This window comes from Schistocerca gregaria, chromosome 3, assembly GCF_023897955.1.
Source record: "Schistocerca gregaria isolate iqSchGreg1 chromosome 3, iqSchGreg1.2, whole genome shotgun sequence".
Classification (NCBI taxonomy): Eukaryota; Metazoa; Arthropoda; class Insecta; order Orthoptera; family Acrididae; genus Schistocerca; species Schistocerca gregaria.
In genome coordinates this window covers 228,627,865-228,643,838 of record NC_064922.1, presented here as the reverse complement: position 1 = coordinate 228,643,838, position 15,974 = coordinate 228,627,865, and the positions used below count along the sequence as shown (strand labels likewise).

General features: G+C 42.1%; 1 protein-coding gene across 2 annotated transcripts in view; it reads right to left on the bottom strand.

Annotated features, from left to right (window-relative positions):
- Positions 1 to 15,974, bottom strand: part of LOC126353845 (probable helicase with zinc finger domain) — a 159,893-nt gene that overhangs the window by 25,495 nt on the left and 118,424 nt on the right. For both annotated transcript variants that reach the window (XM_050002991.1, XM_050002992.1), the window contains 3 exons: positions 11,493 to 11,691; positions 716 to 1,457; positions 470 to 591 (listed from right to left, as the gene is read on the bottom strand). In XM_050002991.1, coding sequence (XP_049858948.1) covers positions 470 to 591; positions 716 to 1,457; positions 11,493 to 11,691 — 1,063 coding nt within the window. The remainder of the gene's footprint in view (positions 1 to 469; positions 592 to 715; positions 1,458 to 11,492; positions 11,692 to 15,974) is intronic.

Genomic DNA, 15,974 nt, shown 5'->3' with positions numbered 1-15,974 from the left:
TAATACAGACTTCTGATACACTCCTGCCATCTATACATCCATTCATTTGCCCCTAATAAACTCTTTCCTCTTGCACCTAGTAAGTTAACACTAATATGTAAATGCCACCCCCTCCCCCACCACCAAAAAGGGATAGAGTTAAGGAAACAGTTTTCTGAAATGTAGTATACATGGTGCCTCTCCAGAGTGTCATCAGGTGCCACCTATCTTAGTGTCACAAATACTCTTATTTGCCCATATGCTATAACAACCTGAAGTTAATGCAATACACTATTCTAGCTTATTTAAATAATGTAGGGGAGTTTTTGTTTACAATGAAAACAAAAATTACTTTCTCTGTTAACAATGGACATTGCATGGAACACATCCAAGCCCAACTTTCAATTGTAGCTGACTCCAGCAACACACCACAAAAACTAAATGGAAAATAAAAAATAAAACAGCAAATGTAAGATTTAAAATATATTACCTGTTGGCTACTTCAGGTGCAAAGGAGTCAAGCAACTGATGATACCACTGTAATTGCCTTTCCTGTGACTGAAGCATGTCTGTAAGGCTTACACCAGGAGGGAGGAGGTTGGTATAATCACCCTGTGGGCGATTAAAGCAAAATATTTAAAATATGGTAGTGACTATATGTCAATATAACTACCATCCTAAATCACATAAGCATGCTAGAATACTTTAAAGTAAGCATATTTCTTTTATACTTTACCTGTGCCAATTGTCGTTCAGGAAAGTGAACATTTTGCAGAAACTGTATTTGCTCAGGCTTATCTGCTACGGATCGTCCTCCTAACAGATCTATTCCTGGAATTGTTGTGGTAGTTGGTGCAGACAAATTTGCTGCAGCTGCAGGATCTCCTAATGATGGACGCAAGAAATTGGCAGCAGGAATTACGCAACCAGGTCCACATTCGTCTGGTGCTGACTGAGGACCAGGTCGAACTTGTCTTTTCCTAGGTAGCAATGTTGGCGCAGATGGAGACATTAATGGAATGCTTAATGCCCAAGGGTTTAGAGGAGGCGGAAGAGTGCCAGTGCTTTGTGCCACGGGAAACACTGAAGGAGGTGGCCTCAAAGGGAAAAATCCTGGAGCAGCCGAAATACCGGGTGGAGGAGCTGGCGGTTGTGCCTGCTGATTATAATAGTATACAGCTGCAGGATGTACATGGTACGGTACATATGGTGGGGGTGGAATAGCTGTGATTGGGGGAGGCTGGGCAGGAATTCGAACAAAAGGCTGCGGAGGCGAATTAAATGGCCCCAATAGTGTTGGAAGCCTTATATATGACTCAGCCTGATACTGCCGTGGCACAAACTCCGGTGCAAGTGGATTTAATGTATATGTCTTCTTCAATTCAACTGTGTCCAGCTGACTCCGCAAATGTGCCCATGTTATACCAAAGAGGCTCTTATTTTGGTTACATATTTCTATAAAACGCTCCCATACTTTCCTAAAAGAAGACAGAAAGGAAATCTTAATAATTTGCTTATTACAATGTACTATAAACACGGCAAGTTTACATTGTGACTATGCAAGGGTAATGACTGAGAAAGTTATATCCAATTTATTAACTCATTGTCACTGTCATATAAAGAGGTAAATATAAGACAAATAAATTTGAGATGGTTTCTAATTATTTTCTGTGATAATTATTTCAAAATGTGTAGTTGAGAAATGTGTCACAAGTTATTTGTACCAACCTTGATGATCTATGCTAATAAATCTCTCATACTGCAGTACAGACAAAAAAGCCAGCAGTTTAAAATCATTGGGATGAACAGAGCCCATTCTATTCTGATTTACAATATGAGCAAACACAATCATTGATTGCATTAGAGCTCTAATGTGGGTGTTCCCTGGATGGTAGCAGAGTGTTTATAGTGTTTATATTATCTTCCTTTTAATCCTCAACCATAACCAAAGTCAAGATATCCAGTCCCATAAAATCCTACTGGCACAGACATTTAATAACGGCCCCCCTCCCCCTCCCACCACCCGAAAAAAATCCACTACAATGTACACCCATTCCAAATGAGGATGCTAATGCACAAGTAAAATTGAAACCTATATGCTGCCTTAATGCAAAATCTTTTGAAGAACTGCAGTCAATCTCTCAAATTCTAAGCTCTTGATTTGTTCTGGGAACTATGTGCATGTAGAAAGACGAGTGTGAACTTCAAATGAGTGAGTGTATGTTGCAGATGCTTCACAGACCTGAATGTTTTTGTGGCTCCTGTGTGTGCTTGTGCATGCATACATGCGTATTCATTACTTACCATTGTTACACACTGTGAATCAACTGCACATATTCACATATTATAACCACTTGCTGGACATGTTAACAAATGTGTGAGACGCTTGTCAGATTTATGACAATAGCAAACATGTGTTCAAGCATGCCAATTTCCAAAGTATTGAGAGGCAATGAACTGAAGTAGGTGCAATTATAAACCAGTTGGTCTGACAACATGACAGTGAATGCAAGAAGAAATGAATGGATGCTGAGTACAAGTGATAGGGTCTCAAAGTGAACTTTTCTTCATGATTTGTGTACACCATTCAGTACAAAGAGATGGAAATGCAAAAAGTATCTTCAACACTGGTTGCCACAACAGTGACCTAGTAACCACAAAGCTGCACGAGTACCAGTTTGCTAGACAATAATGAAACATGTTGATAGAGTAAATGGTCATTACTTCCTATCTGTTGTCACAAATTGTTATGAGATGGATTCTGTTTTTCAATTCTGAAATGAAATACTATCTAAAACAATGGAAGTACATTGATTAAACACTACAGAATAAATTTCGTATGGGCACTTAAACAAATAATGGACACATATTATGACATAAAAGTGCACCTCCTTAGCTGAGTGGTCAGCATGTGTAACTTCCATGCAGCGGGGCTGGATTTGATACACAGTCGGGTGGGGGGACTTTCTCTACTCAGAGTCTGAACACTGTGTTGCCTCCGACACAATTTCATAATCACTGACACGCAAGTTGCAACTTGGTGGCCGAACCTTCCCAGGTGGGGACTCCCGGCCATCAATGCCATATGATCATTTCAAGATACAACAAGTGTAATGACAACCTATTGTGTTCTAATTGGCACTACAGTAATGTCTGCTACATACGAGAAAGTCTCATGAATAGAGTTCCTTACAGCACTGTAAGCAAAATGTTGAAATTTTCTTTTTAGCTCAAAACAATATTTTCACCATTACCAGTGTAACTCACCAATGAAACAATTTTGACGTGCTGTTAATGGCTGCTTATATACAAGCCACATCGATCTCAAATCTGCAGTTTCTCCAAACTTTTCAACAGCAGTTTGTCAGAAAAAACTACTAGACTGGACACGCTAAAGCCTCCCTACATTGGGAAACATCACAATAAATGATTTGGGTGAAGGTCACAGTTAAAGCAGGCTCAGACATGGTAATTGGATGTGTCTATAGGCCCACGGGCTCAGCAGCTGTTGTGGCTCAGCACCTGAAGAATAATTTGGAAAATATTCCGAGTAGATTTCCCCACCATGTTATAGTTCTGGGTGGAGATTTTAATTTGCCGGATATAGACTGGGAGACTCAAACGTTCATAACAGGTGGCAGGGACAAAGAATCCAGTGAAATATTTTTAAGTGCTTTATCTGAAAACTACCTTGAGCAGTTAAACAGAGAACAGACTCGTGGCGATAACATATTAGACCTTCTGGTGACAAACAGACCCGAACTATTTGAATCAGTTAATGCAGAACAGGGAATCAGCTATCATAAAGCAGTTACTGCATTGATGATTTCAGCCGTAAATAGAAATACTAAAAAAGGTAGGAAGATTTTTCTGTTTAGCAAAAGTGACAAAAAGCAGATTACAGAGTATCTGACGGCTCAACACAAAAGTTTTGTCTCAAGTACAGATAGTGTTGAGGATCAGTGGACAAAGTTCAAAACCATCGTACAATATGCGTTAGATGAGTATGTGCCAAGCAAGATCATAAGAGATGGGAAAGAGCCACCGTGGTACAACAACCGAGTTAGAAAACTGCTGCAGAAGCAAAGGGAACTTCACAGCAAACATAAACATTGCCAAAGCCTTGCAGACAAACAAAAATTACGCGAAGCGAAATGTAGTGTGAGGAGAGCTATACGAGAGGCTTTCAATGAATTCGAAAGTAAAGTTCTATGTACTGACTTGGCAGAAAATCCTAAGAAATTTTGGTCCTATGTCAAAGCGGTAGGTGGATCAAAACAAAATGTCCAGACACTCTGTGACCAAAATGGTACTGAAACAGAGAATGACAGGCTAAAGGCCGAAATACTAAATGTCTTCTTCCAAAGCTGTTTCACAGAGGAAGACTGCACTGTGCTTCCTTCTCTAGATTGTCGCACAGTTGACAAAATGGTAGATATCGAAATAGACGACAGAGGGATAGAGAAACAATTAAAATCACTCAAAAGAGGAAAGGCCGCTGGTCCTGATGGGATACCAGTTCGATTTTACACAGAGTACGCGAAGGAACTTGCCCCCCCTTCTTGCAGCGGTGTACTGTAGGGGTCTAGAAGAGCAAAGCGTTCCAAAGGATTGGAAAAGGGCACAGGTCATCCCAGTTTTCAAGAAGGGACGTCGAACAGATGTGCAGAACTATAGACATATATCTCTAACGTCGATAAGTTGTAGAATTTTGGAACACGTATTATGTTCGAGTATAATGTCTTTTCTGGAGACTAGAAATCTACCCTGTAGGAATCAGCATGGGTTTCGAAAAAGACGGTCATGTGAAACCCAGCTCGCACTATTCATCCACGAGACTCAGAGGGCCTTAGACACAGGGTCACAGGGAGATGCCGTGTTTCTTGACTTCCGCAAGGCGTTTGACACAGTTCCCCACAGTCATTTAATGAACAAAGTAAGAGCATATGGACTATCAGATCAATTGTGTGATTGGATTGAGGAGTTCCTAGATAACAGAACGCAGCATGTCATTCTCAATGGAGAGATTTCAGGTGTGCCGCAGGGGAGTGTCATAGGACCGTTGCTATTCACAATATACATAAATGACCTGGTGGATGACATCGGAAGTTCACTGAGGCTTTTTGCAGATGATGCTGTGGTGTATCGAGAGGTTGCAACAATGGAAAATTGTACTGAAATGCAGGAGGATCTGCAGCGAATTGACGCATGGTGCACGGAATGGCAATTGAATCTCAATGTAGACAAGTGTAATGTGATGCGAATACATAGAAAGATAGGTCCCTTATCATTTAGCTACAAAATAGCAGGTCAGCAACTGGAAGTAGTTAATTCCATAAATTATCTGGGAGTACTCATTAGGAGTGATTTAAAATGGAATGATCATATAAAGTTGATCGTCGGTAAAGCAGATGCCAGACTGAGGTTCATTGGAAGAATCCTAAGGAAATGCAATCAGACAACAAAGGAAGTAGGTTACAGTACGCTTGTTCGCCCACTGCTTGAATACTGCTCAGCAGTGTGGGATCTGCACCAGATAGGGTTGATCCAACAGAGAGCAGTGCGCTTCGTTACAGGATCATTTAGTAATCGCAAAAGCGTTACGGAGATGATAGATAAACTCCAGTGGAAGACTCTGCAGGAGAGACGCTCAGTAGCCCGGTACGGCATTTTGTTAAAGTTTCGAGAACATACCTTCACCGAAGAGTCAAGCAGTATATTGCTCCCTCCTACGTATATCTCGCGAAGAGACCATGAGAATAAAATCAGAGAGATTAGAGCCCACACAGAAGCATACCGAAAATCCTTCTTTCCATGTACAATACGAGACTGGAATAGAAGGGAGAACCGATAGAGGTACTCAGGGTACCCTCCGCCACACACAGTCAGGTGGCTTGAGGAGTATGGATGTAGATGTAGATAGATGTAGAATAAAGTATACAAAATGTTTTTGGGATACATAGCACGAAATTTGATTCGCAGTGAACTGCAAAGTCAAAAAGTTAAATTAAACAATGAAAAACCAAAATTTTCAATGTAGGGAAAGGTAGACTGCTACTAACTGTAAAGAAGACACACAAAGTTGCAGGCAGGCACAGTTAAAAGACTCTTACATAAGGCTTTTGACCACAGCCGTCATCAACAAAAGAAACACACACCATTTATACACACAAGCAAGCTCACCGTATCCACACATGACCGCAAACTCTGACAGCTTGGGTCGGAATGCAACTATCAGGTAGGATGCAAGCAGCAACCTGTACGGGGCGGGTAAGGGGAAGGGATGGTAGTGTATGGGGGGAGGGAGAGATGAATGCTGTCTAGCAGAGTGTGCAAGGACTACAATGCCAACAGGTGAAGCGTGGGAAGGTTGTGAGGGACAGGAAGGCAGGCAAAAACAGGAGTGATAGAAGACATGAATGGGGAAAAATGGGCTGGCGCATTGGCAGAGGGCAGCAAACAAAGAGGACTGGAGACGAGAATGGGGAGGAGATGAGAGAACAGAGGGGAGTGGGAACTGTTGGGTGGAGGGTGTGGGGACAGTATGTTACTGCAGGTTGAAGCCATAACTTTCCTACAACCTCCTGATAATTCACCTGCTGGCATTCTAGTCCCTGCACACTCTGCCAGACAGCTTTCGTCTCTCTCCCCTCACCCGTACATTATTTTCCCTTCCCCTTCTCTGCCCCCACCAGATTGCTGCTTGCTTCCTATGTGACAATTGCATTTTGACCCAAGCTGTCATAGTTTGCCATCATATGTGCTTGCTTGTGTGTATAAAAAGTGTGTGTTTCTCTTTTGCTGGTGAAGACTGTGGCCAAAAGCTTCATGTAAGTGTCTGTGCCCACCTGCAAACTAACATGTCTTTTTTATGGTAAGTAGCAAATTAACTTTTCATACATTGTTGATATTCCTACCTGTGGTTTCCATTGTTAGAAATCAAAATTTCATTGAGCAAAGAATTTATTTATTAACATCTAGTTTCAGTACCAAGCCTAACTTCAGATGGCAACAACAGATGGCAACAGGCCAAGAGCAAAGAGAGAGACAATCCGAATTGATCATCCGGTACTATCATTTGCCAAAATATTGTTCCAATGTCTACAGTCGTTTATGAAATACAAGGAATTTTGTGAATATTTCAATCTGGATTTTTCACTAGCATGTGATTTCATGACAAAGCACTTTACATACAATCCATTTTCTTGAGATCAATGATGGTTAGCAATATCATTCCAAGTTAGAAGAATAATTCAATATGTTAGCTATATTTCATACACAGCAACATGTGGCCTAACATATACTAATCACAGTTAACGTAGCAACCTCTATTTTTTAATACAAACCTTCCAAAATTTTTGCAGTAGTTTACTTAATCCTGAAATATTAGAATAACAATGGCCATTAACGGAATGGTAAAGCTGACAAATGAGACTATTACATGTGTGAGAATCGTTTTTTTAACAAATAGTTTCTTTACAATCATTTAAGAGAGATCACAGATTGACCAGCGGGTACATGACATTCTGTTTGGTCTTGAGGGTTAAATGGCTGTGACTGAGTGTTCCTGTTCAACAGGCTGTTACATCAGACACCAAAAATGAGTTCTGACAGGCCAGAGCACATAGCATTCAGGAAACCTTACAAGGCCTCACAAGGAAAATAGTACAGGAGCTATCACAGGAAACATGCACAGCTCCCTGCAGAGCAATTGGGTAGCAGGTGACAGAGCCTGCATGGGAGCTGTCATGTGAGCTGGCAAGTAAGCATTTGGTGAATCTTACTCTGTGTGAGGCAAGCTTTACAATAGAGGCTGCAACAGGAGCTTACAGGCTCAAAACTGGAAATCTTTACGATTTCCGGAATCTCACTCTAGTACAACATATGTGGTAACATAGGAATAGCAACGCAATAATGTCCAGCTGCTTACAAAAATATTTCTCTGTAACCATATAAAGTAAGAGCTGTGGAAGAAAGAATCAAGATACCATTCATGTGATAGTCTGGTTTATTGAAGGGTCATAAAGAGGCGAAGGTCCTGGAGCTGGGCACTCTTGACCAAAGAGTGCAATTTTTCTGGGAAAGCTGGCTAAGGTATTCATGAAGCCCTTGGGAGGCTAGGAGAAAGCAGCAACAGGTTGTAACTCTGTAATTATTGGTAGAACAAGCTGATGGACTGGACAGGTCAGGGGAGGTAACTCCATTTTTGGGGTTAGAAATTGTCTTAACCATCACTAAGGCAATAATAAAACCCAAACTATGTAGGTAGACCAGGAGGCAACAAGTAGAATATTGGATTAAAATCCAAAAACAAAAACATGGAAAGCTAATGATTGTGAAATCATGTTTTCGCCATCATGTTTTAAAAGTTGTGCAATTCTGGGCTGGAACAGGGACTGAATGCCTGGTAGGTCTAATGACACGTCATGTGGATTTCAGGAAACACCTGCACGTGATGGGGACACAGAAACAACTTCCTAAGTGCACACCATGTCACTCAGGGGGAAGAAACCACAAAAAATTTTATCCTTCAACTCTAAGCACTCGAAGCCAGAACACAATATATTTGTGTCATTCATTTCTGGATAAACTGAGACTAACAAAGACCTAGTAAAGGGTCTCCTACTACTTTACTGTCTGCCTTTACTACAATGTCAGGGAGAGATACCAACAATAAACTCTGTTTTGATGTGGGCAACTGGGGCTAAGACTACTTTTATTTTGTCTCTGGCTAAATCAAATCAGTTTGTGCAGAGCTTATTGTGCAGTTGATTTTTCATTTTGTCATGTCAGAATTCAAAGTAGTAAGAAGAACATAATAGCTGTCTACAAAACTTACACTCTGTTATTGACCCCTATATTCGCACTTTGCAAGGAGCAGCAACATGGTGAATCAGAATCATTTCCGATTTTGATGCCTTCCTTTCATGCGCGATTGTCGGTAAGGGGGATTGTAGGCATCTCTCAGTATAGCATGTCACCTTCAGATGTACAATCTGTTCAAAATATTCTGGAACAGTCATAATTTCACGCCAATGGTGTGTTGGAGCGAAATGCAGTTGGCATCCCTGTACACACCTGTGTTTAATGTGTAACTGCAGAAAGTCTCATTGTTGTAGCCTGTTAGTTACTATTCAGTGCTATATTCAGTAGACTGTTGTATCACACAATTCGCAAATTTCGAGACGGTAGAGTTAGAAGAGCAACACATCTCCATTAAATATTGTGTGAAACTCAGGAAAATCTTTACAGATACGTACCAAATGGTGCAGGAAGCCTATGGTGACAGTGCTTAAGCCATACTTGGTGTTATGAGTGGTTCACATGTTTAAAAATGGCCTGGTGGAAACTAAAGATGATCCTCTTTCAGAACACCCTTCGATGCCTACCAACAATGCTCACGTCAGTAACATCAACAAAATTTCGTGTGCCAATCGAAGACTGACTGTCCATGAAATTGCAGAAGAATGTAACATTTCAGTTGGATCATGTCATGAAATCTTGACACAGCATCTTGGAATGCATTGCATTGCCACCAAGTTTGTCCCATGGCTCATGAGTCAAGACCAGGAAGACCTTCACCTCATAATCTGTACAGAGCTTTTTTATCACACAAATAAGAACGTGATGTTCCTTAAAAGAGTATCATAACTGGTGATGAGACATGGGTCTATGGTTATGATGTTGAGACCAAGGTTCAATCTTCACAATGGGTTGGGGAAGGTTCTCCAAGAGTGAAAACAACTTGTCAGCTCAGGTCAAATGTCAAAGGCATGTTGCTAGTTTTCTTTGACTGAAGGATTAGTTCATCAGGAATTTGTGCCACAGGGACAATCTGTTGATTGACGTTACTATCGGAATGTGTTGCGATGCCTGCGAGAAAATGTGAGAAGGAAACTGGCTGAAATGTGGTGAGACAAATCATCGCTCTTCATGATAATACACTTACACATTCATCCCTGTTGGTACATGACTACTGCATAAAAAATGAAATCATTGTGCTGCCTCATCCTCCATACTCTCCAGACCTGGCCCCTGTGGTTTTTTTTTTATTTCCGAAGCCGAAAACCCCAATGAAAGGACTAAGATTTGCAATTACATACGAGATAAAAGAAAATTCACAATTTGCGTGATCCAGCAAGAGCCATACCAAGACGGCTTCCAGAAGTGGAAGCGGCATTTGGAATGATGTATCATTTGCGGAGTGGAGCATTTCAAAGGAGACTATGCACAATAAGCAATAGGTAAGCGTAGAAAATTTTTGTGGACAAAGTTCTGGAATCTTTTGAAGAGATCTCTTAGTTTGGAGAATGCAGAACATTTATTGTCTCATATTGGTACGTGGTCTCTAAGAATCTTGAAAGTAAGTCTGTTGAGACGTAATGACACTCTTCATTGTCCCCAAATGGAATTCTGTGATACACTCATGTTGACAAAACAACACAGTTATGAACTATGTAGCTCTTCTCTGAATCCTCTCTACCTCTTTCATTAATACAACTTCATAAGGGTCTCAAACTGGCGGTCAATTTAAATAATTTCTCAAATGAGAGCTTCGTAAGCCAAATCTCCACTGCAAGGGAATTATGGTCTTAAAAACACCTTCAATACACCTCAAACCATGGAAAGTCCAGGTTGGTATGGTGAACTGCAGACATGCATGATGAAAAGACTATTATGTATAAGCTTCTGGCCAAAGCCTTCTTCAGAAAATAAAAACGCACATACATTAACACAAGCAAGCATACCTGCTTCAGCCAGAATGGCCTTAGCGGTTGGAGATAGCGGTCTCGTGTGTGTGTGTGTGTGTGTGTGTGTGTGTGTGTGTGTGTGTGTGTGTGTGGCCGCGCGCACTTGTTTGTGTGCACTTTTGTGGTTGTAGTTGCTGGACATAGGGGTCATTCGTGTGTGAGGTATGCTTGCTTGTGTGAATCTGTGTGCATTTTTCTTTTCTGAAGAAGGCTTTAGATGAAACTTATATGTACCAGTCTTTTCATCGTGTGTGTTTGCAACTCAACATGTTATCTTTACATGTGAGTAGCAACCTACCTTTTTAATAATATTGGTCAATAAACCTCAGTATGGCATTCCCCTTTCCCCACAGCTAGATTTACAAGGTCATCACGACACACATCACTCTGAACAGACACTCAGAGACTCCTTTAGTTGTAATAGATTCTGGTGACTCATTGGGGATCATATAGTCAAACAATACTTTCATCTATTTAAATGCATTACATTATATTTATTTATCTTTAGGGCCAGCTTCCAGACTTTTCATGAAGTTAAGTGTGAACCATTTCCAAATCTCCATGCATTTCATAACCACTTGCTAAACTGCATTATTTGTAACAGCTTCAGAGAGATACAAATCACATTATTTGTAACAGTTTCAGAGAGATACAAATCTACCATGTCATTTATATGTCTAATGAACAGTGAAAGTCATGTTGGACCCCCATTTCATTTTAAGGTGTGCCAGGTGCTACATTTGTCCGTCTAAGGAAACTAACCTGCATCTTCCAATGGAGCAAAGAGCAACAGGATCTCCAACAACTGCTACGAGGCTCTGAGCCCGTGTTATCGCAGTGTTAAGTAGCTTTGAATTGGATAAAAATCCATAGTCCATTTCACTCGTTGAACCTTTTGTTCCTGACAAACAAGTACGGCGTGTCCGCACTGTACTCAGGAAAATGGCTCTAAATTGTTTGCCTGCAAATAAATATTTAAATAAATAACATAAGTTTAGTATAGCTTAGGAGTACTATCTGCAGCTTTAACACACACATCAGACATAAGGAATGTTTTTAAAAAAAAATGAGAAATTGTTCCTAATCCCAGAAATCTATTGAGACCACTTTTCATTGAGCCATTGGCACGACAGCGCTACACACATATATATATATATATTAACATTGCTTTGGGAAATGTTGCTGCTTTTGAAAGGGTGCTCACACTTGCCCACCAGTAACTTTTCTCCAACATACAAAGATCTAGAAGAAATGAAACTGGGACAGTGTTCATTCCATTTCTCCCTCACCTTCTAACACTCCTCAAAGTAACACAAATAAAAACTTATCTATCTCTTGTCAACATCAGTACTAACAATATTTTTTTATGCAAACAATGAACAAACATACTCCCTTAGGCTGCCTGAGCCCATTTCTAATCATATCTTCTGTACAATTTTAAAAATATAAAAAAAGTAAGGAAGGCTGAAGCTAACAGCTGACCTGTTACGTGTGCTTGTGCAGCTTGGAGAAAGAGCTGTCCACAAAATGTAAGGTTTGAATTCAACTTCCAGTGCCATACATAGTTTCAGGCTAAGAGGAAGTTTAAGTCTGTGTGTTCATTATAAGAAGAGATTCAGAATAAATGTATTGCTTGTAACTCACTCAGAGGATATGAGTAGGCAACAAACTGTTCATCCACTTCAGAGTTCAAATTTATGTGACACTTTCATCAAATTTAATTTACCCTGTTATTACACGGGAGCCACCAATGGCTTCAACTGGCAGCTAACATCCCTCCCCTATTCATAACCAGCTTCCCCACGCATGTTATGAAGTGTGCCCCACACCACCTAATCTAAACATTTGTGAGTGTCATGCAAAGGTGCAGTGACATGCAAATCTGATTGTTGGCTGATTGCTTGGTTTGGAGTGAAAGGGTCTAAATTCTAAGGTAATGTGTCCCTTCATACATTAAGTCGCAAAATCAAGACTGATTGTCAAAGGAAGGAGGTGAAAGGCAAATACTGGAAAACATAAGTGTAATTAAAACATATATATACACAGACACGCGCACACACACACACACACACACACACACACACACACACACACACACACACACACACGAGATAAAAGCCCAGAAAAAAGACAACACAGACAAGTTATCAAAAGATCAGTCAAGGCAAGGCACTAAAACAGAGAAATGAAAAAGGACAAAGAGAATAAAAAGATAGGAAGAGCAGAGGCCAGGCCGTGCCACTGAGCAAGGGCCATTGAGGGACCCCTGGCGAGCAGGCGAAATGGGGAGGATGAGGGGGGGGGGGGGGGGGGGGGGGGATGAGGGTGAAGACAGTGTGCAGGAGAGGGGTGGACCTGACCAACCACTCAGGCAGTCAATGAGGTCAAGAAGCCTTACCTTACAGAGATGAATAGAAACCACTTTTGCAGGCAAAATGTAACACCAGGTCAACGGCTTTGGAGTTGTCTGCGAGCACCAGAGGCTGTGTGTCTCGAAGATTAAGATTCTACCTCAAAGCAGTAAGATTAGGGCAGTCTATGAGTAAGTGAAGCAGTGTCAGGCGAGTTATGCTTTGGCACTGAAGGGATCCTCATGTCAGAGAATGTGGTGATGGATCAGCCACCTGTGGCCAATGTGGAGTCAACAGATGACAGTGGATTTCCTGTGGGTAGCATGCAAGAAAGACTGACACAGGGTCATGGTCTCCTTAATTGTCCACAGTTAGTTTGGGAAGATCAGGGCGCACCATTCTGAGTTTTAGACTTCCAATGTGGTACAGACGACCAAAGGTCCAGTACTGGGATCCCCATTTCCAGTATCGGCATCTAGGTGGCTAGCTTTGCAACCCAGTCAGATCCTTCATTACCAACAATTCCAACATGACAGGGGTTTTAAAAGAAAACAACTGGCCGTCAGAAACAGATCATGCATAGCTGTCGACAGTGCTTTCCTCAGTTGTGCCTCTTACAGTGCGTCAGAGCCAACTGCTAACACCAGCACCCCAAGTGATGGGGCCCCTTCTGGAGCTTCTACCCTACCCAGCTCAGGACCACTGGATCTCCAACTGCCGGGGACACTGGTCTCCATCCTCCAGCCAGAGACGCCTTATCTTCCTATTGCTCCTCTACCTAGGAAAAGGTCCCTTGGAACTCTCCCTTCCACAGTTTCTGCTAGTCCATGGCCAGGTGCCAGCCGGTGGCTGAAGGAACCACAGGCTGCTGGCCGTCAGCATTCTGTATTACCATCCATGAAACATGGTTTCCAGCAACTTGGATACCCTGCCCTTCGTGGCTACCAGTGTTATTTTAAGAACTGTACCGACTATGAAAGTGTATTGGATGGAGCTTGTACATATGTTATGGACTCCGTATATTGTGGCATTGTACCTCTTGATACACCTTCGGAGGTTGTGACTGTTTGGGTAAGGGTACACCAGGATTTTGTCATGTGTAATGTTTATCTTCCTCCCAATAATGCCATGTCCCAGGATTTACTTTCTGCATTACTTTTGCAGCCCCCCCCCCCCCCCCCCATATTTCCTAGTCTTGGGTGACTTTGTGGGGTGCAATTTATCAGCACAGCTTGATCTTTGCCTCTTGAACTCTGGTGCCCCCACACACATCAGTGTGGCACACAGAACTTATTCAGCTATTCATATTTCCTTTTGCAGGCCTGGTCTTCTAGCATCTATCCACTGGACAGTTCATGATGACCTGTGTGGTAGTGACCACTTCCTGATCTTCCTGTCCCTCCCATGTCATTGGTGCCTGGATGCCAGCCCATATGGGTTCTCTGTAATGCTGACTGGGATGGGTTCACCTCTGCTGTCGTCCTTAGCTCCCCATCACAAGGCAGTATTGACACAGCTGTTCAGCATACAACAGCAGCTATTCTTTTGGCATCTAACCTCCCTCCTTGAAAGACAGGACGCTGGTGGATCCCAGAAATCGATGAGGCTGTTGGAAATTGTAGGCAGGCAATTCGTAAAATGACAAAAGCAAAAATCCTGGGAATGGTAAGTTTCCACCAGTGGATCAAGTACCTCTCCATCATATGTATCAGACACCTATCTGGCTTCCAATCCCCTCTTGGAATACCAAGTATCTCCATAGATTGTGCCAGTTGTACTGATCCAGACACTGTTGCCGAACATTTTGCTGAGCATTATGCTCATGGATCTATGCCTGAGCTCTACTCCCACCCCACTCCCTACTTTTCGGCTCATAAAACAGTGGGTGGAGCGAATGCACTCACCTTTTACTACCCACCACCTGGAGCCACATAATGCTGCATTCAGTGAATGGGAACTCTCCAGTGCTTTATCCCATTACCCTGACATGGCCCCAGGACCAGACCACATACATGACCAAATGCTGAAGCATCTCTCAGCGTACTGTTAGCATCACATTCTTCCCTCTTGAATCTTATCTGGAACAAGGTTGAGTTCCCATCTCAGTGGCGAGAAAGTGTGATAGTTCCGGTACGGAAACCAGCTAAGAATCCCCTCGAACACATGGTGAACAAGTGACTGTGTTGGCTCCTTGAGTGTCGTGGCCTTTTGGCTGCATCTCAGGAGTTTTTTGCAAAGGCCACTCCACTGCTGATAATTTGGTTCAACTGGAGTCCAGCATCCTGATGACCATTGCACATTGTCAGCACCTCACCTACAGAAGGCTTGACACGACATGGGATCACCACATCCTTACATATCACATTAGTGGGGTCTCTGGAAACCACTCCTGATTTTTGTCAAGAACTTTTCATCGCATCGTATGTTGTGGGTTCAAGTGGGTGCTTCCCTTACTAACCCCCTTATCCAAGAGAATGGGGTCCTGCAAGGCTCCGTACTGAGTGCCCCCTCTTCTGGTGGCTATCAATGGTCTAACAGCAGCTGTGTGCTCTTTGGTATCGCCCTTCTTGTTTACGAACTATTTTTGCTTTTATTATTGCTCCTGTAGCATGGGTGTTGCTGAGTATCACATACAGGATGCTGTACGAAAGGCACAGTCATGGACTCTCACCAATGGCTTTTAGTTTTCAGTTGCCGAGACTAGTCTCATGCACTTCTGTCACCATCCTAACTGTCCACCCACACCCAGAGCTTTACCTAGACAATGAGTTACTTCTTATAGTTGAGATAAACTGCTTTTTGGGACTGGCCTTAGATTCCCGGCTCTTATACGATCCAGTTTTTATTATGGGAGGCTTGCATAAAGTTCTGCATCACCCTCAGCATTGTGCAT